Source organism: Macaca nemestrina, chromosome 3 (genome assembly GCF_043159975.1).
Source record: "Macaca nemestrina isolate mMacNem1 chromosome 3, mMacNem.hap1, whole genome shotgun sequence".
NCBI classification, from domain to species: Eukaryota; Metazoa; Chordata; class Mammalia; order Primates; family Cercopithecidae; genus Macaca; species Macaca nemestrina.
Window position 1 is genome coordinate 172,823,845 of NC_092127.1, and position 24,511 is coordinate 172,848,355.

A 24,511-nucleotide genomic window follows, 5' to 3' on the forward strand; every position below is an offset into this window, starting at 1 on the left:
AGGGCATCCTGAAGTAGTCGAGGGTTCAGTTCTGGTTTTCCAAGCTGCTGCATCTCTCCTATCTTAGATATAATAAGTGTCTGACAGGAAGTCATGCCTCACTTTTAGCTGTTATTGTATTTCAGTGTGTGGCGCTTATGGTTTTAGGGCAAGCGGGTAGTGTTAATAAACTCTCTAAAAATCAGTCAACCAAGTGGAAGGCTCCATCTCTGGCCATAAATTCGGTGCCTGAGGAACATCTTGGGTAAGGGTGCTCCCTGTGGTTTTAGATTGAGTCTCTGGAGCATGACCTGCAGGCTTCTGTGGACGAGCTTCAGGACGTTAAAGAAGAACGGTCTTCCTACCAGGACAAAGTGGAGAGGCTCAACCAGGAGCTGAACCATATCCTGAGCGGGCATGAGAACCGCATCATTGACGTGGATGCCCTGTGTATGGAGAACAGGCAAGTGGCCAGGCCCAGGCCTGTGTGTGGGAGGAAGGCTGGCTCTGTACAGGCCTGCAGGCTGGGAGTTATTTGCAGCCCTATTTACTTTGGAAAAAATTGCCTTACAAGTGAAAAGAAACTTACTCCCCCAAAATGATGACATCAATGCCACGTATTAGTTGGAAAAGTGAAAAAGGAAAACAGCCCACACCTGCACAGCTGCACACATCTCCCTTCTCATTCCCTACACCTTCCTTGGTAGGTTGAGAAGGGCGAGGAACCCATAAGAGTTGCTTGTTATTGCCATCAAGGAGAAAGAAAAGAATAAGAAAATAAATTGAGAAATTCCCTTAGCTATTTCTTTTCCCTGAGGCAAATTTCAGTATGTGTGTGTCTAACTTAATGTTATGTCTGGTGTCGCCTCTTCCTGCCTCTCTTCCCAGTGGAATCGTCTTAATGAGAATTATGTGAAAACTGTGTTGATATCCCTTAGGGGATCTCTGTGAGGGCTGTTTTAAAGTGGAGTGTGTGTGATTTGGGCATGTTTGACCTTGATTGCATTCATTTAAGAAAAGGTCACAAACATGCACGTGTTTCTCCTTTCTGGTGAGCAGGCAAGGTGTTATGTGTAAAAGATAGCTCTTCTGGCAAGTGATTTTTGTTTTTTCCTCTTATACTTCAGTGTGTGTTTTTTATTTAGCCCTTAAACACTTCCTAGTTTTATATATTCTTTTCCAGGTACCTTCAAGAGAGATTAAAGCAACTCCATGAAGAGGTCAACCTCTTGAAATCAAACATTGCCAAATACAAGGTAGCAAAATCATGATGACAATGATGGTGATTCACTATTGTGCATCTAAATGTCATTCTATTTTAATTCCCTTTTATGTGCCAAAGATATTTTAGTACTTGCCTGCCATCCCAGATAGAGTCTAATAAGAGCTTTAACTGGGTAACCAGTAAAAACTAAGACTCCAAAACAAAAAACCAAAGCAGCTTTTCACAAGAGCTCTTTCTGCGGCTGTTATCTGAGCAAGGCATGCCCACCCAGGATGTGTTTTAGTGCCTGGTGTAGCCTCTCCACTAGAATCTGGACTTGTGTATTACACAGCCTTGGTCTATTTGCAATTAGGTTTCTTACCCGTTTTCTCTATAACATGTTCACTCATCAGATGCCATTTCTCTCATAATCACCCATAAGAAAATGGTTTCCGAGTGATGAAGAAACAAAGATTGGGAAGGCACAGTCTAAACCATAATGTTCACGTCACACTGCAAGGACAGAATGTTTAAATTCTCCCCACTGTTGTTTAGTCTAATTCCAGCACCATTAGTTTGATAATATCTATTTCTGCAGATGTTAGTTGTAAGTGTTATAATTAGAAAAATCTCCTGGGTTTCTCTGCTTGGAAAATAGATTGATTTCTCTTCCTGAGGGTGAAGTTTTACAGCCATCTAGATACTTGGAAGAACCTTATTTTCCTGGCTTTTGACATTAGCATTTGTTCTCACAAGTCTCCATGCTGTTCTTCCTTTCCATTTTGTGGGGGCCACACATTATACCAGTCTATCTATATGCATTCAGCCAAAGAAGGATATAACTTTTAAAGTTGTATAATTAATCCATAATTTTTAAAAATGTGTGGATGCATTCATTTAACAACATTTATTCAGTTCTATGTGCCAAGCACTGACTAGATGCTACATATCAATTTTAATGTAAGTCTGTTCTAGGAATGACATGTAGGTGGCACATATGTACTTCCTTAATCTGTATCCACGGCAGACATCACTAATTGATCATGGCTCTCTTTCCTTCCAGAAATCACCATTGGTGCATGAAAATAAACCTAGTCACCATCTCATGTCTATTCAGAAGGAATTTTCATTACTAGTGACTTCACATGTTAGGCTGCATTCTTGCTTCAGATTTGATTTAATTTAACATGTATTAAGTGCTTTTTGTATACAGGGGACTGTAATTGCTATCATTCTGCCATGCACCACCTTTGTTGGGAAAAAAAAAGTCTTCTTACCAGGCTGTAAAAATTATAACTCTTGGGCATAGACTTGGAATTCTAAATATTAGGCTAGCACTTGGAGTTTGCAAGGGGTTCTTGTGTGCCGATGAGAGGAGACATCTGCTAGGTACTTTTCCATTGTTGACTTTTCTGACGGGTTTTTATTCTCTCCCAATCCTGTTTTAGAATGCTCTGGAGAGACGGAAAAACTCGAAGGGTCAGGGTAAATCCAGCAGCAGTGCTCTGACAGGAGTCCTGTCTGCAAAGCAAGGTAGGATATCATGCTCCAGGAAAGACCACTCATGAGCATAAAATACTACAACTGCAAGGCCACATCCCATCCAGGATGCTGCTTTTGTGGTCTGGGAACCAAGGCGATCCATAGAACAGTGGCTCCCTGACTTCCACGTGCATCAGAGTTGCCGGGAGGGACTGTTAAAACACAGATTACTGGTTCCACCCCAGAGTTTCTGATTCAATAGGTCTGGGGTGTGACCTGAGAATTATGTATTTCTAAAAAGTTCCCAGGTGATGCTGATGCTGGTTCAGGGACCCCACTTTGGGAACCACTGCATTCGAGGTTTTTCTAATGACTAGACCCCATTTGGGCATATTCCCCTAGATTGTGTTCGCCTTTCCAGAATGTTCTCTCTTTCCTAATCACCAATTCAGCATCTCCAAGGATGCATTTCGACCTCCTTGAATTTCCCCTTTTCCTGGCCTCTAGGATCAGAAAAGTCTCCTAGCTGCTGAAATCATTTTCTCACATGACATGTGCCTTTTTCGAAGAAGCTTTTATTGATTGCAATTTTGTTCCTCCTTCTTGTCGATTCCAATGAAAAATAATGATCTTCCAGGAACAGTCCAGGGGAATAAATAGCAGCACACTGGCTTCTGACACTTAATATTCAGAATTCAATGCTAAACATAAGTCTCAAGTTGAACATGCTCAGCTGGCCCACTTTTTGGTTGTTGATAGTGCAGACCAGCAACTATCATATGGCAGTCTTAATCAGCACTACAGTGGCTTAAAAAAAAAGTGCTGAGTCTCCAGCCTACATAACAACCAAGGCTCTTTTCCAAGCAACTTCTTTTTTCCACTCAACCAGAAAAGAACACCCTAGAATTGTTTTTCAAAAGAAAACTACAATACTCTATAAAAATGTGAAGTAGCCCATCTAAGTTTAGCTCTGGATACCATATATAGCAAGCCGTCTTTGAATGTTGATACCCAGTGTTATCATTGATGTGGAGAATGCCAGCCACACTCAAACACTGTGGCAGAACCGTCAATCTGGCACAGCCTTTCTAGAAAACCTATGATGAAAAGCATTCTATCAAGAATCTATTGGTATTGGTAAACGAAATCTATGACTCTATGGCAGCGTGCTATGGAAAGCCTTAAACTGGCCCCCTTTGAACCAACAAAAAACAATTACCGATAAATGCAGACATTTTGCTACAAGACAGTTCTTCATACATTGCTTATAATAAAAAATATTGAAAACACAATAAATGTCCAGCAGTAGTTAAATAACTCTGTATCTTTTTTTTTGAGACAGTCTCCCTCTGTTGCCCAGGCTGGAGTGCAATGGCGCGATCTTGGTTCACTGCAACCCCTGCCTCCCAGGTTCAAGTGATTCTTCTGCCTCAGCTTCCTGAGTGGCTGGGACTACAGGCGTGTGCTACCACACCCAGCTAATTTTTGTGCTGTTAGTAGAGATGGGGTTCCACTATGTTGGCCAGGCTGATCTTGAACTCCTGACCTCAAGTAATCTGCCTGCCTCGACCTCCCAGAGTGCTAGGATTATAGGCGTGAGCCACCACACCCGGCCAAATAATTCTGTATCTATACACGGACTACAAAGCAGCCATCCAATTTTATGTTTTAAGGGAAATTAATAATGAATAATACTGTTAAGTGAAAAAAGCAGGGTTTTTTTTTTTCATTTTTGAAAATAAAATTTGTGAGATTTTTATTATTATTATTTTTTAATGTCTGGTAGGAATATCAGTGGTTGTTGTCCTTTTGTTTAACTCTTAGTTTGTCTCCCTTTGAAGAGTGCTTTTGAAATACCCAAAGCAGACTTGAAGAACAGCCATTCAGAGTCAGGAAGGACACATACGCAGGACACCTGAGTGACCATAGGGTAGAAAAGAACGGTGGGAGAAGAAGCAGAAGTTGCAGATGTAGATTGGGGCCATGCTATGGATGGGGCTGGTGGTTTCTGAGAGCAATTTAAGCCATTTCAAGCCCAGCCAAGCATAAATGGGGAAACATAGTTGTAACAGCATCACGTGTGAAAGAGTCACAGATGTTCTAGTAGATAGTATTGTCATATTATTCATTAATAGTGTTTTATTGCCAAAGAAGCTAAGGAAATCTTACGTTCTATTCAGAGAAGTAGGAAATTTGGGATAAAGGAGGTGACAGTCCTATTATGTGCTAAACTAGTATATCACACTGTAATATCCCTTTATGTATTTGTAAGTGGCATGCAAACAAATTAGGAATTTTTTTAAAGTATACACTTTAGAAACTAGACAAAAAAATAATTTTCTATCGGAGCCATCCCTAGATGACTGGAGACTTGTTAGCAGACTCATCCAGGGCAGGATATGCACAAGGGGTGGGTCTCTCATGTGGGTCTCAATCCTTCAATTACATGGAACTGTGTATGTTGTTTGGCTTTCATTTTGAACTTGGCCGTGAATGGGATTTGGCAGTTTGTGGAGTAACAAACATCCAAGAACAGCTAGATTTTGCATAATGTACTCTTTCCCAATATTTAGATATTTGCTATTTGCAGTCTGTTATATATCTTTTTGCCATATCTTTGTGCCACCTTGCTATTGTTTGCTTAATGTTTTTCTTTAAGTCGATTTTAAAGTGACTCATTTTACTTGGCCTTATCCTAAGTAGTAGCACCTGTGAAATCACTGGTTTATTATGCCATATATAACCTTTTCTATAATACCTTCAAACAAATGCATAGCTACTAAAATACAAAACATATTTTGAACTTTAAATAATCTCCTAAATTATCTTATCACCTGCTAGGGGTATCACATGGTGGGAAACTGACACAAAGCAAGGTGCTTGGAGCTAGGAGTCATTGTCATTTGCATGGCTGTGTGACCTTCAGCCAATGTTCTTAACCCATCTGCACCTTGTTTTGTCCATGAAATGGAAAAAATCAATATTCCGTAGGGTATCTTTTCCCCAAATTTTAAGACTTTATGTGTTAGTCATTATGAAAGTGTTTAAAATACTAGACAAATGCAAATATTATTATCCTCTTAAAAATTGCTGATAAAAGTCCTGAGAACTTCCTCCTTTCTGTTTAGTCCTCACACTGGATTTTACTTTGTTGTGTTGACACTTGAGGTGGACTCTCAATACAACACAGTCGCATTTTGAAGCTGGGGACATATCATTATCCAGGAAGGATTGACATTGGTTTGCATTCCAGTGTTTCAGAAGAATGACAACTGAGTTATATATTTTGTATCCTATCTAGTTCAGGATCTGCTATCTGAGGATCATGGATGCAGCCTCCCAGCTACTCCGCAGTCCATTTCTGACCTGAAATCTCTGGCAACAGCCCTGTTGGAAACAATCCACGAGAAAAACATGGTCATTCAGCACCAGAGGCAAACCAACAAGTAGGTGGCCTAACTCTTGGGTTGGGGTGTGGGCGCGAAGGAAGTGGGACGAGGCTACCAGAAGTGAATGTCAACCAGGTGGAACCACGGACCTGTAGGGAAGGTGAGATCCCTCAAATCAAGAAGGAAACTCACTAAACTAGAATGGTGCTTCTGCTTTATATCAGCATCTTGGCTCTCAGCTGGAGCCAAGCAAGGAAAGAGTACCAGCCACATTGAATGCTTACTCTGAGCTACGCCCTGAATAGTATGTATTTCCTGGGTGAGTTCCATAAAATAATTGCCTGGGTGACTTGACCCACCTCTCCTCCAGCTCTTCTTTTAGGGGAGAAACTGTCTCAGTGCCATTTGAAACTCCCAGCATGACTTTGAGGGTCTTTGAATGGCAGAAACCGCCCAAGCATCAATTTCCGTAGGCTGCTGGACCTAGAAAAGAATCTCATGTCACTCTTCCAGATCAGCAAAAAAGATGGTGAAAAGGCAGGGTAATTAAAATGGAATGTCTTATTTGGTTTTTATAGCATGTTGACTATATTATGTAAAACCAGGCAGGTTAAAGTAGCCATTAGAGATGACAGAGGCAATATCGAGAGTGTTCAGAGAATGGTGAATAAACAATAAATTAAAGTAGCAAATACTACACATGGTGTTGGCTTCGTGGGCATGCAACCTGTGCTCAGAAGGACCCCACGTTAGGTCTCATCCTCCACTGTCACCATCTTGGAATTCTTAGTCATTTTTTTTAAACAAGAGGGCCCCACATTTTTATTTTGCACTGGACCCTGCAAATTATGTAGCTGGTCCTGCTTGCAAGACAGACGTACACCCGGAACCAAAATGCAAGTGTGAGAGAACTGAGTGGGTCCTGGAAGGCTAGGCTTCAAGTTTCAAGTGACAAAGGGAGGGACCAGAGAATCCGGGGCCTGACAAACGCAGGGGCATGGGAGAGAGGCAAGTGGAAAATGATTGAACGTATTATAAAAACAAAATAGAAAAAGAGAAGCTGGAGTGAAGGGAAGATCGCACCAGAGATGAAGATGTATGTGGAAGAAAGCAGAGAGCAGCAAAGGGAAGCAGGGCAATCTCGAAGGGATGACAAGGGTAATTTATTGACAGGAGAAGGTTTAAATGTTCTTGAAAAATGAAATCTTAACCAAGGAATGAAAAGCCAGATGCTGAAATGCAGATGCTTCTCAGGGGAGGAAGAAGGAATGGGCATCCCCCGCAGCACGAAATGTCCTCCGTGAGCTGGCTTCGTCGTTCCCTCTCTACAGAATACCTCATCTTTCAAGCCTTCTCAGGTCTTCTAAACCCTGGTCCATTCTCAACAGGTGACCTCAGTTCCTTATTCACTGAGAAAACGGGGCTTCTCACCCTGAGCCCCTCAGCTTGCAGCTGCCCCAAAACCAGTGTCTCCCCATGTTCTGCTCACTCCTGTCTCCAGGAAGTACACCAGCCGCCATCTTGTTGGTCCCTGGGATCGTTTCTCTTCTGGGCCTCTGCTCCTCTGGGACCTCCTCTCTCACCCTCTTCAACCTCTTCCCTTCCTCTGGCTTTTGCCTCTTTGCCCCGAGCCCCCAAAGCCTTTCCTCAACCCTGCTGCCTTCTCAAAAATACCACCAGCCTGGAATGTTTGTGAAGAAGGCCTCCTCTCCTTCCTCAACAGCCACCCTGTCTAAATGTGTTCTGGAAGGTCACTTATGTTGGAATTGCTAGGGTGCAGCAGCTGGGGGGTGGGGACACTTTTTTATAAATGCAGAATTGAGGATTTGTGGGAGGGAAGGTTAGAATTCTGGATTTTAGTAAGTCCCAAATGAGTCCATGCACAGGAAAGAAAGATAACCTTGGCTTTAATGCCTCCCAAGACCTCTTCCTACATTTCCCACGGCATTCTTTCTTTGCAGGTCACCAGTATCCCCAAACTCCACCTTTGAGTCTCTTTCTTCTTTAATTTCTTCACATTGAGATTTTCATCTTGAAATCCAAGTAAGATGGATTTCAATGGGGAAACTCCAGCCTTCTCCATTGTCCCATTTCCTTTTCCCACCTCTTCCCCTGACCCCTCACCCCAGACCTACTCCATCTTTTTTCTTTGTCTTGGGTGCTTTTTCCCCCACCTGGGAGACCTCATTCCCTGTCTCTGTCTTTGCCTCTCATTCTCTGCAGACTCTTCTCAAATCTCTTATCCCCACCACCCCGTCAAGAGCAAGACCAAGACCCACATTTCCAACTTCTGGTTGATGGTTTCTCCGGATATTCTTTCAGCTCCTCAAATTCCGTCAGTCAACATCCATCCTAGTATGTTTCACAAATGGTTATGCCCTTTGACCATCACTTCTTCCTTGGGGAGACCCTCCCACAGCTCCATCCTCAGACCCCAGCCCTACCTCCCCCCGCCTAACCCACCTTCCTGCTACAGTTCTGAGCATGCCACTAGCCTTCCCTGCAAAGCAGGCTGAGTCCCCATTACCTGCCAAAGGTAGCATCCACAGCTGTCGGCCTGACATGCCTCTGCAGAGGATTCCAGCCTCCTCTGACAGATTGGTTCCCTAATGTGTTCCTAACCATACCCACTGCAAACATGCCCATTCCCCAGGTTCATAGCACTCTCTCGCTCCATTGAGAAAGACTGACATTTTCATTTGACCATGTTTATTTTTGTTTCCATGTACTTTTTCATGTTTATTTTAAAAATAATTTTTGAACCCTCCTCTGAGTTTGTTTGTTTGTTTGTTTATTTATGACAGGGTCTTGCTCTGTTGCCCAGGCTGGAGTGCAGTGGCACAATCTTGGCTCACTGCAACCTCCACCTCCTGGGTTCAAGCGATTCTTGTGCTTCAGCCACGCCTGACTAATTTTTTGTATTTTTTTAGTAGAGATAGGGTTTCACTGTGTTGCCCAGGCTAGTCTCAAACTCTTGACCTGAAGTGGGCCGCCCGCCTCAGCCTCCCAAAGTGCTAGGATTACAGGCATGAGCCAGCATGCCTTGCCTCTGTGGTTTTAATTTAATATTAATTTAAGGTTAAACAACAATGTATTTCCAAACTACTCCCAGCTACCTTAATCCCCTTCCTGGAAGAAACGTCCATTCCTCATTTGTTATGTAGCCTTCCAAAGGATGCATAGACAGTATAAGCAAATGCACAATACATTTATGTATATACACATACTCATATATTTACATAGATATACTGTCTTTTTTTTTTTTTTTTTTTACAAATGGTAACTGGTATTCATTTTTTAAAAAGCTTTCTTTTCTCATTGTTCTGCACCTTGATTTTTTTTTTCCCCTGTAATAATGGATCTTGGAGATTGCTTTATATCAGTACATAAGTTGCCTAATGTGCCGTCTTTAATACTTAGAAGGTCCTCTGTTTCATACTTTTAATAAATGTTTTATTTGGGGGCGTGTAAAGAAACTAATTATACTACACATGGAATGAGGGCTGAGAATAGAATGTGACTTTGGTCTCTGTGTGTTCTCCCGCTTGATTTAGCCTTGTGTAACTGAAATAATAAAATAGCTTTTGGAATACACTGGAAACTACCTTGGTCTCTGTGTGCATGCCCCAATTGCAGTCTTAGAAAAAAATAATTAATTAATTTTAAAAAGAAAAGAAATGGCTTTATTTTGCTGCAGCATTATACATAGCAGTAAAGGTGTTCCTTCCTGGCAGCGTGTGCTCCCCTACTGGTTTTCCACTGCCCAACAGTTACCACCCTCGAGAGGCTCCAACTGGAGCCATCTCGAAGAATTGATGAAGAAACCTAGGACTTTACATCTTGAGCGACGTTCAATTAATAGGCAATTTGCTTGAGCTACTTCTTGCCAGCAAGTTGGCAGTTACCTGGTGATCGAGAAAGAACGGATGTGAGGTTCATTTGTCTTTCAAACCGGGTGGCAAAGCATTTGTGGATGAGGCGGTTGTTCAAGGGCTGTTTCACTGTGCACCACATTTAGTTCTCCAGGGTGGGGAGGTGGTGGTGAATATATGAGGACATATTGGCCTTTTGCTATCCTTCCTGCTATGCCTGAAACCGTTTCCTCTTCTCTTTCCCTGGCCAATGGTGAATGAGCTTGGAAGTTCAGCATCTTGGGGAGCAGCAGCAAGAGGGTGTCATGGATCAGAGGAGAGATGCCAAAGGAGGCCACTTGGGGTGGGAGGAGGCAGGGGCATCTCCAGGTGTGTAGAGACACAGTTACCTGCTTCCCCTTTAGAGCCAATCTTTCCTTAAAGACCCTCACTCAGGTATTCCTGCTGTCTGTGTTGTCCAGAGAGCAAGCACAGTAGTGCAGTTCCTATGTGAGTTCTGTCTTCACAAACTCCTTGTCCTACCTTCAATGATGTCATTACTATCTAAAACCACTGCAGGGAAGCCATCTGGAGTCCTGGCGTCCTGAGAGATGTCCCTAGACTACTAGGTAGATATATGCTGAAATCTACCCCAAAACAACCCATAACTAAATAAAAACTTTAAAATCTCCCTCATCCTGCAAGAAAAACGAAAAACAAAAAAACCCCAAACCTCTCTCAAGTTTGAGTTTGCCTCGAGCTACTGCCGTTTGTCTCCTGCTTTTCCCTGCTAAGCTACTTGAAGAGTCGGCTATATTCACTTTTCCCAGAGTCTGCTTCTGTCTCAGCCCAGTCCCTTGGACTGTGGATTTCATCCCCTCTACTGTCCTGAAACATTCCTCCTTCAAGTGTCAGGCACATCTTCTAAGCCGCCTCTTCTCAACTCCCATCCGGTGTGACCACTTTCTAGAATAAGACAATATTGACCACGCTTCTCATCTGCACCCCTCTCAACTTGGCTTCCAAGGTGGCACATTGTCCTGGCTCTCCTCTGCCCCCTCCACTGTTCCTTCTGACTTCACACCTTCTGGTGGTGAGCTACTGACTCCGCTCCCCCAGCCTGCACTCTCAGATCTTTGCCTTTCTTCCTGTGTCCAGTGTGTCTGCACAGATCTCCCACAAGCATCTCAAGCTCATCTACCTCCTTGTTATTGCCCCATTCCTGTAGCACCCCTGCATCCCCACTGGCTTGATTTGGACCATATCGATCCCACCTGGACAATGCCCTTCTAACTGATCTTTCTGCTTCTACTCACACTCCTTCCACTCCATTCTCAACTAGGCATCAAGAATACTTTGCCTAAACTTCCTCATGCTGCTTCCTTGCTTAAAACTCTTCACTGAGCTGGGCACAGTGGCTCACACCTGTAATCCTAGCACTTTGGGATGCCGAGGCAGGCAGATTGCCTGAGCTCAGGAATTAGAAACCAGCCTGGGCAACATGGTGAAACCCCGTCTCTACTAAAATACAAAAAAAATTAGCCGTGCGTGGCAGCGTATACCTGTAGTCCCAGCTACTTGGGAGGCTGAGGCAGGAGAATTGCTTGAACTCAGGAGGCAGAGGTTGCAGTCAGCTGATACCACGCCACTGCACTCCAGCTTGGGCAACAGAGTGAGACTCCGTATCTTAAAAAACAAAACAAAATGAAACAAAACAACAACAAAAAAACCTCTTCGCTCTCTCCCCATTGCCAATATAGAAAAGTCTGAATGCTGTCAATATGGCAGATAGGTCATTCATTGTCTGGGTTCCTACTGGTCTCTCTCAATTCATCTTCCACGTAGCTCTTCATTTCTGCTCTACAGTTTTAATAAGCATGTGTGTATTTTCAAGCCCATGTTTTTGCCTGGCCCCTCTGCTCACTAGCTGTGTAAGCCTGGGTGAATTAAGTGACCTTTCTGAATCTCAGTTTTCCTATCTACAAAATAAGGCTAACAAGAGCTGACGCATCAGTTGTTGCAGGACACCAAGGGAGTGTGTGTGCATACCTGGTATACAGCAAGTGATTAACAAATACCAGCTGTTATTAAAGCCTTCCACTGCACCGTCCATGTATGTTTTTGTGTGTATGCATCAGTCAGTCTCCCACGAGACGCTTAGTCTCTCAAATGCAGGGACAGGGTCTCCTTCTCCTCATTATCCCCTACAGCCTGTAGCACAGTGCTTTACAGAGCTGGATCTCAGGAAATGTTTGTTGAATTGGTCAAACTGAATTTAATGGACTCGGCTCCTGCTGTTCTCTCCACCTATCCATGCTGCCGGCTACTAAGACGTAAATAGCCCCTCTTCTCTCCCTGGGCTGTGTCACACCAGGTTCAGTGGGCTCCCTGCCACGTTCTTTCAGTGTGAAGCTAACAGAGATCCTCTTTGCCATTTGAAGCATTGTGGCTTGTATTTTGCAAGGCAGCTGCGGCCACATCCATGTTTCAACATGAACCGTTTTTAAGGAGCACTTCATGCAGACATGAGAAAGAATGTGTCAAGGTTGGTTTTAAAGTGCCATTATGGGGCATTGGTTAAGAGCATGTGCTTCAGAGGCAAGTCCAGGCTTACATTCCAATACAGTCTCACCACCAGCTGAGTCTTACTTATGGTTTTGGTCAAGTTAACTAACTTCTGTTCCTCACCTTCCTAGTGGGAAGAGGGGAGTATGGTGGATGAGATTGCTGGGGGCTGGGGAAGGAGAACTTTGAGATAAACTGTGCATCCTTGGGCAAGTTGCCTAACCTCTGTGTTCCTTAGGGTCCACGTGTAAAAGGAGTACAACAATACCATGCATACCACAGGGTTTTTGTCAGGTTACATGAGGTAACACAGATGAGGTGAGTGTTCAGCATGGCCTCTGATGTGTGTCAAGGACTCAGGAAAGATTAGTTGTTTGTGTTAACAGTAACGCAGTTGCTATTGTTGTCAGTGGTACTATTGTTATTATTTCTACTGTCGTAACTTCTACTGAGTCCATTTTACTACCTCCAGCCCTGCATCAGACGCTGATAAGAGTCAGGTCAAAGAAGAAAGCACTGACAAACTTAGGCAGGGGCCCTGAAAGTAGATTGCTGGGGACACCAGGAAATTCACTTCATTCTATTTCTGAGAGAAATGGCTGTGTTATCCCGAAACATCAGAAAAAATATAACCCAGTATCTCATCACCACACCTTCAAATGCCGCTCAGACGGCATCCCTCCACCTCCACGGAAGAGTTAAGCCTTATCTTTTGTTTCCAAGAAGCAGCCACCTGCAGATGATCTGATCTCGTTAAGAAACAGGCATCAACTTGAACACTGTTGTGATTGCATCTCAAACTCATCAGCTGGTAAAAAGGGAGCTTGGATCAGAAGGTCTGAGCAAAATATGGAAAGCGAGATTACAAAAGGATAGCGCCTGTTGAAGGGTCAGGGACATGAAAGCAAAAGAGACCCAACAAATGGAATGAAAGTGGAAAGTAATTGATAAAGACTATGCATAATTTTAAGACTTAGGGAAAAGAAGAAAAGCTCTAAGTACCTAGATGGAAGAAAACCACGTAGAGTAATTCCTGAGTTTTCTGTGAACTCAAAGGGAATATTAATTAAGATGATACAAGTCAATTCAGGTAAAACAAGGATGAATCCACAGCCATATGTATGTGCAGATATATACATATTCATGCCTCTGTGTGTATGTGGGTGTGTGTAGCTATCTCTGGAATATAAAGAGAGATAGGAGAATAATTCTAGTGTTCTGATTTATCTTGCTGAAAGGAATTGAAACTTTGCTATTAAGGTGATTTCCACATTATTTTAGCACAGCAGTGCCAAGAAAATCCCCCAAATAAAATAAAGGCTGGTTTTTCAATTTCCAGCCCAATGGGAAGTGATTCAAGTTTTAGAGGACTATTAAATCATTTCCCAACTATATTTAATTTTTTATAGAGTGATGTGGGAGTCTGTATGCCCACATGTCTGTCCATGCATGTAGTGAGAGTTTGGCTTCCAAGTAAACATTATGGTCTTTTCAAATACACACATTCTAGAATTTATATATCTTAGTGACTCAGAATGGTCACCTTGGAAAACAATGTAATTATTCAAATGATTCTGCAATTACTGAAAACTCTTTTGAAATATCTCTTTTCATTCTTCCCATAGCTAATTATGAGTCATGAAAAAAGAAAGGCATTTATTTAATCAAATATATTTATCAAATACTTCCCATGTATCAGGCATTGTGCTAAATATCAAGAATGTGGACATCAGTAAGACATGGGTCTAAGAAGGCTGATGGTATTATCTATTGACTCAAAACAACATTACCAAGCGTGTCCATCCATCTTATTTTTCAGACCTGATTGTTTCCAAAAATCAGATTCACCCTCAAAGAATCAAGGTGTGATACTATTAAGGGTATTCAAAATTTATTGTCTTCTCTGCAATGAGCATTTCTTAAATAGAGATTCCATCAAATGATTTGGGCAGCGGTGGAGTCATCGTTTAGCTTCCCAGGAAAACTACCTTTTGGGAGAGGGCTCACTTTCACGGTATTTTAGTATTGTTTTTAATCATTCATGTACTTTCTATTTGCATATGCACTTGCAATAGAGCACATATTATTTACACACACATACATACAAATGCTCCATTTTTAGCGTATATCATAAATCTCAAAACTTTTCTACTAGGGCACCAGTGGGATTTCCAGGGCTGCGGGCTGACAGGAGGCTCAATAATCGACTGTCATCTTCTCCCCTTTTTTCAGAATCCTAGGGAATCGGGTGGCTGAGCTGGAAAAAAAGTTAAGAACTCTGGAAGTTTCTGGTTTGTGGAGTCTTCCAGGTAAACAGAACTTCATGAAAACTATTTTCCTTTTTTAAGAAATGAAGCTCCCACATAATTTACAAGAATCTTCTACCTTTTTAAAGTCCTTTTATTCTACCTTATTTAAAGTAGATCATTGCTGAAAAAATCTACAAGTGTTCTAAATTTAGAAACTACGTGGCAGGCTGGGGGTAGAATCAGAAAAATGCAATAAATATTCAGGGTCTCATCTGTGGAACTATGAAGTTTAGCAAGCCTGAATTCTGAAATTGTCACTGTGTCTATATATTTTTTTTAACTTTTGTGAATGTAGTGAATTGTTTCTTTTCTTTTAATCTGTAGATATCCTATAAAGATTTATTCAATTTGTTTAATTTAATTATCAGCCCTAAAAGTTAATACAAGAACTTAATAAAGATTTGTGTGATTTAATCACCAGTCCTAAAATTGAATCTAAGAACATACAAAGATTTGTCCAATTTAATCACCAGTACTAAAAATGAATATAAAAACCGACAATTTTTCTAACCCAAAATGTACTCCACCACCTCCTTCTCTTCCCTTCCTCCATCCCGTTTTTACTTAGTCTGAAAATCTGAATTTCCTGTGTTTTTTTTTTCCAGTTGTACACTGTATTTGGAAGCTCTGGTGTTCTACTTTAATAAGCTGTATTTATCCCACTTGTCTTGGTAAAATACTCCTTTTGTGAGACCCCAGTCAGCCATTCCCCATTGACTTTTTACTCTTCAGAAACTTGTATTTACCATTTCCACCATCTCCCCTTTCCCTGGAAACCGTGTTGTACCTATAGTTTTAGTTAGTTCACCTTCCGCACAAACCAGTCTCCTTCATCCTTGAATCATATGGGTGCTTCCCTGGAATGGACGATAAGTAAAAGTCAGCACAGGGAGGCAGGTGGCCAACGACACATTTTCTGAAATGTAAACCTGAATTGCTGCGTTAGGTTGCCTGGATGTGTGTTTCAAGAATTGGAATTTTTAGCCGTGATTCCTTAAATTTGATGTCAAAACACCTAACAGAACTAATTACTGCCAGGTACAGTCCTGGGGATTTGAATGATCCATTTCTGCACAAGAATCTTTTGACACTGTTAAAGCCTCATCTTCTAGGAAGGCCTTTCTTTTATTGCATTGAATTTCAACACAGTTGGGCAAATTGATCATGTATTTGTACATTGAGATTGCCATGTCTGTGCGTGTATGGGGGGTTTGATTTTTTTTTCTCAAAATGACTTGGTGAAATTTCTCACTGTTTCGCTTCTACAATTTATATTAAAAGATGGAAGTTACTTGAGTGAACAAATGCCGAGAATTTTCTGTGGTTTTGTTTGGTCTGGGTACAACTTCAAATGGCTATTATGCAATAACAACTATTTCCTTTTTTCCTTTTGCTGCCTGAAGGCCTGAGCTACAATGTTTCAGTAGGATTTGGGAGTATGTTCTGTTTAAAATATCTTGTTTTTGTGGCTAACGTCAGCAGTGCATTATGTCATCCCTGCATGTAAATAAGTAGAAATGCATTATCTACCTTTCCTTGAACTTTTCTGATTAGAATAGTCAATTGAAATAGAGAATTCAATTAGTACAAAACAAATATTAAAGGATGAAATTAGCTTTGGGGACTTGGCTGAATGAATTTTATGCTGTGGCCCTGTTTGTTCTAATCTCTGGTCTCCACATAGATACAAAATGGGAGGACAGGAAAGAGTGGCAGCTCCCCAGATCTGATACAGTTTATGTCATGGCAATAGCATTGACCTTCTGCAGTGGTGAAGGGTGTTATGATGAAGAAACATGTTATGATATTTTCAAACCATGTTGAAAGTAAAGGGAAAAAGAGCCTCTTCTAGTATAAATAAGATCAGTCTGTTCTGTCTGCTCATTGTTTTTTTTGTGTCTCCATTTAAACTACTGAATGGTGGAATAAGACACAATACAATTTTTTTCTCCTCCTCCTCTTCCTCTTCCTCTTCCTCTTTTTTCTTTCCCAAAGTAGGAGTCAAATCATAGTGTTTAGCCAACTGGAGAGCAGAGTTCCAATGACATCAAAAAATTGCCAACTCTCTCTCATTTACCAACACCTGGGAAGAATCGGTGTCTCTTCCAGTAATAGCCCACCAATGTGTTGTTACCCTTTTGAGCATTGACTTTGTGAATTCAGTTCTGTACCAGGCATTCTAGACATGCTTATTGCCCCCTTCAAGAACCCGTGGTCCACTTAGGGAAGCAAGATGAATATACATCAAGCAGTGAGAGGAAAGTAGGAAATGGCCTATAATTCAATACTAAATTAATGATAAGGATTGTGTGTGTGTGTATGTGTGTGCAAGGGCTAGGGCTAGGATGGTGCAATAGTGTAAAGAAGTATGGAGGATGTCAGCAGTCGTAGCAGGCTTCCCTTCAATGGTAGTGTCTGTGGGCAGCCAGCCCTGAGCCAGTTAAGTGTGTGGGCCTAAATGTAACCCAGCTCCACTGATGATATAAGACATCCATTTTCCCCTTTTCCGCAACAGGGGGAAAGGACACCATACTGTTCAGCGACCCCACTCTTCCTAGTGGACAGAGGTCGAGATCCCCACTGCTGAAGTTTGTCGAGCAGCCCACTGAGAACAAAGCAGATCCCAAGGATGGTAAGTGCACCTCAATTTCTCCATCTTTACCTGGACTGTGCCTGCCACAGAGGAGTGGCTTAATGAACATCGGTCTCTTCCGCTTCCCTTTCCTGCTGCTGCTTTGGCATCATTGGGACATTCCTCAGATTTCCTCTTGTTGCTTCTGTGGGTTCATGTTGTTGGGAGGTTTCAACTGCAGCATGCAGGCCCCTGCTCTCTAGGCATGTTGGCAGAGAGGTTAAGAATGAGGACCCTGCGCCAGGTGCAGTGGCTCACACCTGTAATTCCAGCACTTTGGGACTGGAGGTGGGTGTTTCACCTGAGCTCAGGAGTTCAGGACCAGCCTGGCCAACATGGTGAAACCCCGTCTCTACTAAAAATACAAAAATTAGCCGGGTGTGGTGGGGCATGCCTGTAGTCCCAGGTACTCAGGAGGCTGAGACAGGAGAATCACTTGAACCCAGGAGGCAGAGGTTGCTGTGAGCCAAGATTGTGCCACAGCACTCCAGCCTGGGAAATAGAGCAAGACTCCATCTCAAAAAATAAATAGTGAGGACCCTGGAGCTGAACAACCTGGGTTCATGGCCAGTTCCATATCACATTGGCTATGAGAACTTGGGCTGGAGACTTCAGCCTCAGTTTTCTTCCCTTTAAAACAGTGACACGATCATGTCAACCTCAGGGAAATCTTGGCACGTTGCCTGGTACATGGGAAGTCTGCAAAGCAGTAGAATAGAGAGAAAAGCTCCTCCTCTACCAGATAGACTGTTCTGGAGGCAGGGTGTTCTGGAAGGGATCAAAGACCTATATAGAGACCCGGATGAGCCAACAGGTTTGAGAGTCTGATCTCTACTCGTGTGGGAGTCTTGTCTTCCCAACAAACTTCATATCTGTTGAAGTTTTGCTTGTCTTGTTCTGCCACCCCAGTGTGGCAGCCAGCTTCCAAGAATGCACCAAATGTTCCCTATCCCTTGGTATTCATGCCCCTGTGTAACCGTCTTCCGTGTCGTATCAGGATCAGTCTGTCTGATTAATAGAATACAGAAGTGAGGGTATGTGACTTCTACATCCAGGTCATAAAAGACATGAGACTTGTCCCTTACGCTCTCTCTTGGGTCATTTACTCTGGAGGAGGCTGGCAGCCATGTCATGAGAACACTCAAGCAGCTGTCCACACTGTTCACGTGGTGTGGAGCTGAGGCCTCCAGCCATCAGCCACTTGGGTGAGACATCCTGGAAGGAGATTCTCCCGCCCTAGTCAAGCCTTCAGATGCCAACGGCCCTGGTCAGCATTTCATGGGTGCCTCGTGAGAGACCATTAGCCAGAACCACCCAGCTCAACTGTTTTCAGACTTCTGAGTCTTAAGCTGCTAGGTTTGATGTAATTCATCACACAGCAATAGATAAACAATAGACATCCACATTTCCATCTTCTCTTGCTCAGACTCATGCCTTTAATCATTACCTCCATAAAATACTCTCAAAGTATTTTCCCCTGCAGGGTTCCATCTGCAGAGTTACACCCCACATTTCCCAGAGCCCCAGCTTCCCTTGCCGTGAATACTCTGTGGACTTCTCAAGCATGGCATTGCCAACTCTTCCTGCTTTCTTCCTTCTTTTTTTGTCACCCTCTCAGCTTTTCAGGCTTAAAACCTTGGAGCTGTCAACCACTGTCAACCTTCTGTCTCCATCTACATGTGGTCTTTCACTCAACTCTTTCTGCAGAGTTTTTACACCTCGGGAGCTACCGCCTCTGGCATGGTTCAGGCCCTCATTTTCTTGTCAGGAGGGCTCCTCTCCTGGTTTTCCATCCTCCCTGACTGTCTTTCCTTTATTCTCATCTTCATCCTGCTACTATAGAATAAAGCTTTTGGAGTACTGTTTCATCACATTTGTGCCGTGCTCAAAAATCCCAAGTGGCTCTCCACTGTCTTCCACTTAACATCTCTGCAGCCTGGCCTAGCCTGCCTTTCTAACCTCATGATTGTCTGCCCTAAAAACTGTGCTTTCAGCTAAATGGACTAACCAGCTGTGTCAGTTAGCTATTATTGGGTAACAAACCAACTCAAAATGTGGAACTTAAAGCAACAACTATGTATTGTTTTTCATGAGTCTTTGGGTCAGATGGGTAGTTCTGCTAATCTAAGCTAGGCTCTGCAAGCTTTCTCTTGCGTAGGGATGAGGGAGCCTTGCCGAGCTGAGCTTAGATTAGCAGAACCGGAACCACCCATCTGACCCAAAGGCTCGTGGAAAATAATGCATAGTCATTGCTTTAAATCACTCATAATAGCACATGGAGTGGTAAGAAGACCACTTCTTATCGCTGAGTAAGAAGACCCAGATAAGCCAACAGGGTTGAGAGCCTGATCATAAGACCATAATAGTTCATGGAGTGGTAGAAGCCAGGACATATCTGGGATTTGAGCAGAAAGGTTACCCCTCAAGTACATGTGGGGAGAATTTCTAGAGCGAGACCCTGACTTTAATTGGTTCCACACTGGCCAGAAAGCCTCATATGGCTGCTTATAAGGCTGGCCTGGATCACCGTGGCCCCCTGTGTGATTTGGAGCATGTCTTGGATGGTGGTTATGCCATGCCGGCATCCAACGTCCACGTGGAGATCCAAAGCTTTCTGTCTGTTCTGGGCTTGCTGAGCCTCAGGGTGGACCTGGGCCTGCTAACCTGAAATGGAGCATGAGCCTGGCTTGATTTTCACAAGGGCGGTGTAAGTCACGGACTGATTCAAAATGATAACTTCCAGAGTTGCATCATTAGCTCTCATTGTTCCTATCCCATCCTCCGACAGCGCTGGGTGGGAACAAGGAAGCATTTACGCCGTGGCTGTCAGCGTCCGGGATGGCCTCATCACTGTCGCATCTGTGATCAATTCCAACTGAAAGCAGCGCACACTTGGGAGGACAAAGCCTATCAGAGAGCAGCTAACAAAGGAAGATGAATCGCCCCTTCGGGCCAGTGGCAGTGGGGAGTGGGGGACACACTTTTGGGTGATTAGCAATCTTTTAAGCAAAGAGATACTGTTGCTTTATCTTTTAGAGGAAATATTTTTTCTTTCCACATTATTTGTGTCATAATGCGTTTGTAGCTGTTCACTGCCTCCTCATCATTGATATGTGTATCATTATTAATAATAAGTGTTAATGATTCTGTTTGCTAAAACACCAAATAATTACGATTATTTGTAATATTTTCCTATTCTTGGCTGGTTCAGAAATATTTTATAGAAATAGCAATGCTATGTGTCTGTCCTTACAAATAAAACGCCCACAGCTTAAGAGTTAAGATTCTAGAATCTTCAAAGGAGGATTTTGCTCCCACATCAAGTAACCAGAGGTCCCAGTGATAGCTCAACGCTCGTGACATTTTTAATAACTTTTTTTGGTCTCCGGATAATGACTTGAGTATAATTTTAGGTATCTTTTGGATTAAAAAAAAGATAGTCTAAGGGTGGTTCATACTTGTCATCCCAGCACTGTGGGAGGCTGAGGTGAGAGGATCACTTGAGGCCAGGAATTTGAGACCAGCCTGGGCAACATAGTGAGACTCCATTTCTAAAAAAGAAAATGAAAACATTAGCTGCAAGTGGTGGCACATGCCTGTAGTCCCAGGTACTCGGGAGGCTGAAGCAGAAGGATCCCTTGTGCCTGCAGTGAGCTGTGATCGTGGCATGGTACTCCAGCCTGGAACAATGTGAGATCCTGTCTCAAAGAAAAAAAAAATTAAATTAAAAATTAAAATTTAGATTTGAAAAGAATGGGGGAGTGGGTTGGTAAATCCTGCTGTTGACTTACAATCCAGTCCTAGATCCTGGCTCCTGTAGCTCTGTGGTCCTAAGGCTCTGAAAATCTAGCCTTTCTCAGAAAAAGTAAACAGAGTAGGATTACAGCCTGAGTACATTCCTCTTATTGTGGCTGTGTTTTAACCCCTAATGAGGACAGCGGTGTTGGCGCCACACACAACCCCCCGCACCCGCTGCTTAAAAAGTTCTCCCTGCTAATCTCAGAGGTTTACCATATTAAAAGAGACTCATACCTTTGGACATGAGCAGAATGTCATCTAACGAAATGGCACAAGGCAAAATACCAGCAACTGAAAGTCCCCTGTGTAATTTAGACCACCCTCACTTAGATGTAAATTAAGGTAGAGAAGATTAAGCTGACCTCCAGTAAAAACACACCACAGATGGTTTAGGGGTTAGGTTGTTACCAGTAAGGTTAATTAATTTTTCAGGGGCACTAGAATATACTATTAAGTGTCCTGGAAGAAGTAATTTCATAAGAGTAATTTCCAGAAGGAGTTTATTCGTCTCACGTTGGTGGAAAATTTAGCTGCTGCAAGTACCGTAATTTACTCCTTTTAAATAAAGCCTCCCCACCATGCTGGAAACCTGCTCATTTTGACCCGCTGTTTCTCATGTCCCCTGTATGACCACTATAAAAATTTTCATCTGTGAGTATGAAAATTATGTGATTGCTTCCCTGAGCTACCTTAGATGTAGATAAATGTTTGTGCAAGTCAGAAATCTTTTTCTTTTTCAAAAGTAGCATTTTAAGAACTTTTAGAGTAGCAACCTGAATACAACCTTAAATGAATACCGTAAATTCGAGGATTGCTCTCATATATTAATGAGTGGTATTTAAAGAGATGTACTCATATATTCATGGATTCACGCATTCATGTATATTGTTCATATATTCAAACATTTAATAAGCTATTTATTATTGAGTCCCCACTATGGAACAAGGTTAAAAAATTAATCAGGCAAGTTTCTATATTTAAGGTAGGAGTATTACTTCTGGCCAGATTTAATCAAATAGGCATCATGGAAGATGTGGAGGTGGAGGTGACTCTTGAAGTTCATCCCTGGGACATACAAGAGAGAATGATAGTCATGGAGGAATCAACTTTCTAAGTTATAGGTGCTGGGGACAGGGGTGGGCGACATGAAGGGCCAGTGTGGCTGGAGTAGAGGGAAAAAGAAGAGTTGGTTTGCCAGGTAGAAATGTAGATGGATGTTAGTCGTGGAAGGCCTTGAATGTCAGGTTATGAGCTTAGGCTTTGTTCCTGAGACACTGGCAGCCTTTAAATGATGTATAGCTGGGCAAAGACATGGTGAGATTTGTGCTTCAAGCTTGCAGTGCTGCTCAAACTGAAGTGCGCACCCACATGACCCAGGATCTTATTAAAGTGAAGGTTCAGAACCAGTCATTCTGGAGCAGAGCCTGAGACCCTGCATGTTTGATAAGCCCCCGGGTGATGCTGCCACTACTGGTCCATGAACCACACTTTAGGTAGCAAAGCTTTAGGGAAGGTTCCTGTCTCGCAACAGGTTGGATTAGTGCAGGAGGAGACTAGAATCAAACGAACCTGTTAGAAACCAACATACCTCATCCTTGCTAAACAGATCTGAATAGTTGTTTTTTCAAAATCCAGGCTTGATTTATTCACACATCTATACATCTATACATTGCGCATCAGGAATAACATACCTTATCCTGGCTGAACAGATCTGAATAGCTATTTAAAAAAAAAAAAATCAAGGCTTGCTTTATTACATTCATGTATTTCATTGTAAGTACAAGTAATGGTCTCCTTTGCAGATATAATGCTTACTGAGGTCAGTGAATTCTTAGGAGAGTGAACATAGTTGTCTGTGACTAAATGCAGCCTTCAGAAAGCATAAAGTAGATTTGGTCAAAATTCTGTCCCTGGGGTTTGTCTGTGGTCATCCCAAAGGCTAAAGGAAATGGAAACTTATTTTGAATATGAAAAGCAAATGTATATCAGGAGAATTAGAGCTATAGGGTGTGGTGACAGCAGCCAAGATCCACCTTACTTAGCTGAAACCCACAGTCCCTTTCTCTGTTGATACTGATGTTTGTTATCACATTGCTGCTTCTGTCTGTGATCATTTTCTCTTCCTTGTGCTGCACCCTTCATCTTGGTAGTTTCATTTTAGTCCTAAAGTCCCTCTGATTTCACTCTTTCATTTCTTCTAGAGCTTCTCAGAATTTTTACCAAGGTTCAGTCTTTAAAAACTTTTAAACATTTGATTAAATAAATAAATGCTCGAAAGTGTATTCAATTATGTAATTAAGAAATGCTCACCACATACCATGCATATCAATAAATACTTTTATGTCATATCAATACTTTTATGTTGTATTAAAATTAGAGTGGATCACAGATGTAATAACGTTATTACATGTTGCAGAAATTCTAAGCTCCATTTTAATTCAAACTTGTTAGATTATATTTCTTTTTTAGGTTTTATTTATTTATTTATTTATTTTGAGACGAAGTCTAGCTCTGTCACCAAGGCTGGTGTACAGTGGCTCGATCTTGGCTCACTGCAACCTCCACCTCCTGGGTTCAAGCGATTCTTCTGCCTCAGCCTCCTGAGTAGCTGGGACTACAGGCACACGCCACCAAACCCAGCTAATTTTTTATATTTTTTTAATAGAGACAGGGTTTCACCATGTGAACCAGGCTGGTCTTGAACTCCTGACCTCGTGATCTGCCTCTTTAGCCTCCCAAAGTGCTGGGATTATAGGCGTGAACCACCGTGCCCAGCCCTTTTTAGGTTATATTTAACCTAAAGTATCTAACCACATGCTTAGTCTCATGTGTTTTTAAATATACATTTTTTCTAAATTATGAAATAATCTTTGTAAATTCATCTTATAAATTGTCACCACATACCTGTCACCTGCCAGGGTCTGAGTTCCGGAAATATTGGGCATTGTTTGCACTTGCCTTCTGAATGCTTACCTGTTCATTGGCTGGGGGGATGGTCTAAAAGTCACATCCAGCTGAACCATGGGGAAATATGCCTCAGCAATTTATCTAGAAACCTTAGAAATCCAAGCAATGTTTGGTGTTGGGCAAAGAGAAGAGTGGGCAGATGCAAGGAACATTTCTGAGTGTCTTAGTCAGTTCAGGCTGCTATAACAGACTACCATAGACAGAGTGTTTTCAACAATAAGCAGACATTTGTTTCTCATAGTTCCAGAGGCTGGGAAGTTCAAGATCAAGGTGCTAAGAGATTCTGTGACTCAGGAGGGCCTTCTTCCTGTTTTGCAGATGGCAGCCTTCTTGCT

The 24,511-nt window shown here is 42.4% G+C and overlaps 1 protein-coding gene across 3 annotated transcripts in view; it reads left to right on the forward strand.

Moving 5' to 3' along the window:
• LOC105487836 (coiled-coil domain containing 149) overlaps positions 1–24,511 on the forward strand; it is a 105,594-nt gene that overhangs the window by 73,994 nt on the left and 7,089 nt on the right. For 2 of the 3 annotated variants that reach the window (XM_011751461.2, XM_011751463.3), the window contains exons 6-12: positions 270–442; positions 1,163–1,235; positions 2,632–2,716; positions 5,967–6,111; positions 14,703–14,779; positions 16,183–16,215; positions 17,295–17,411. In XM_011751461.2, the coding sequence (XP_011749763.2) occupies positions 270–442; positions 1,163–1,235; positions 2,632–2,716; positions 5,967–6,111; positions 14,703–14,779; positions 16,183–16,215; positions 17,295–17,411 (703 nt within the window). The remainder of the gene's footprint in view (positions 1–269; positions 443–1,162; positions 1,236–2,631; positions 2,717–5,966; positions 6,112–14,702; positions 14,780–16,182; positions 16,216–17,294; positions 17,412–24,511) is intronic. The other variant, XM_011751462.2, reaches the window with a different exon arrangement.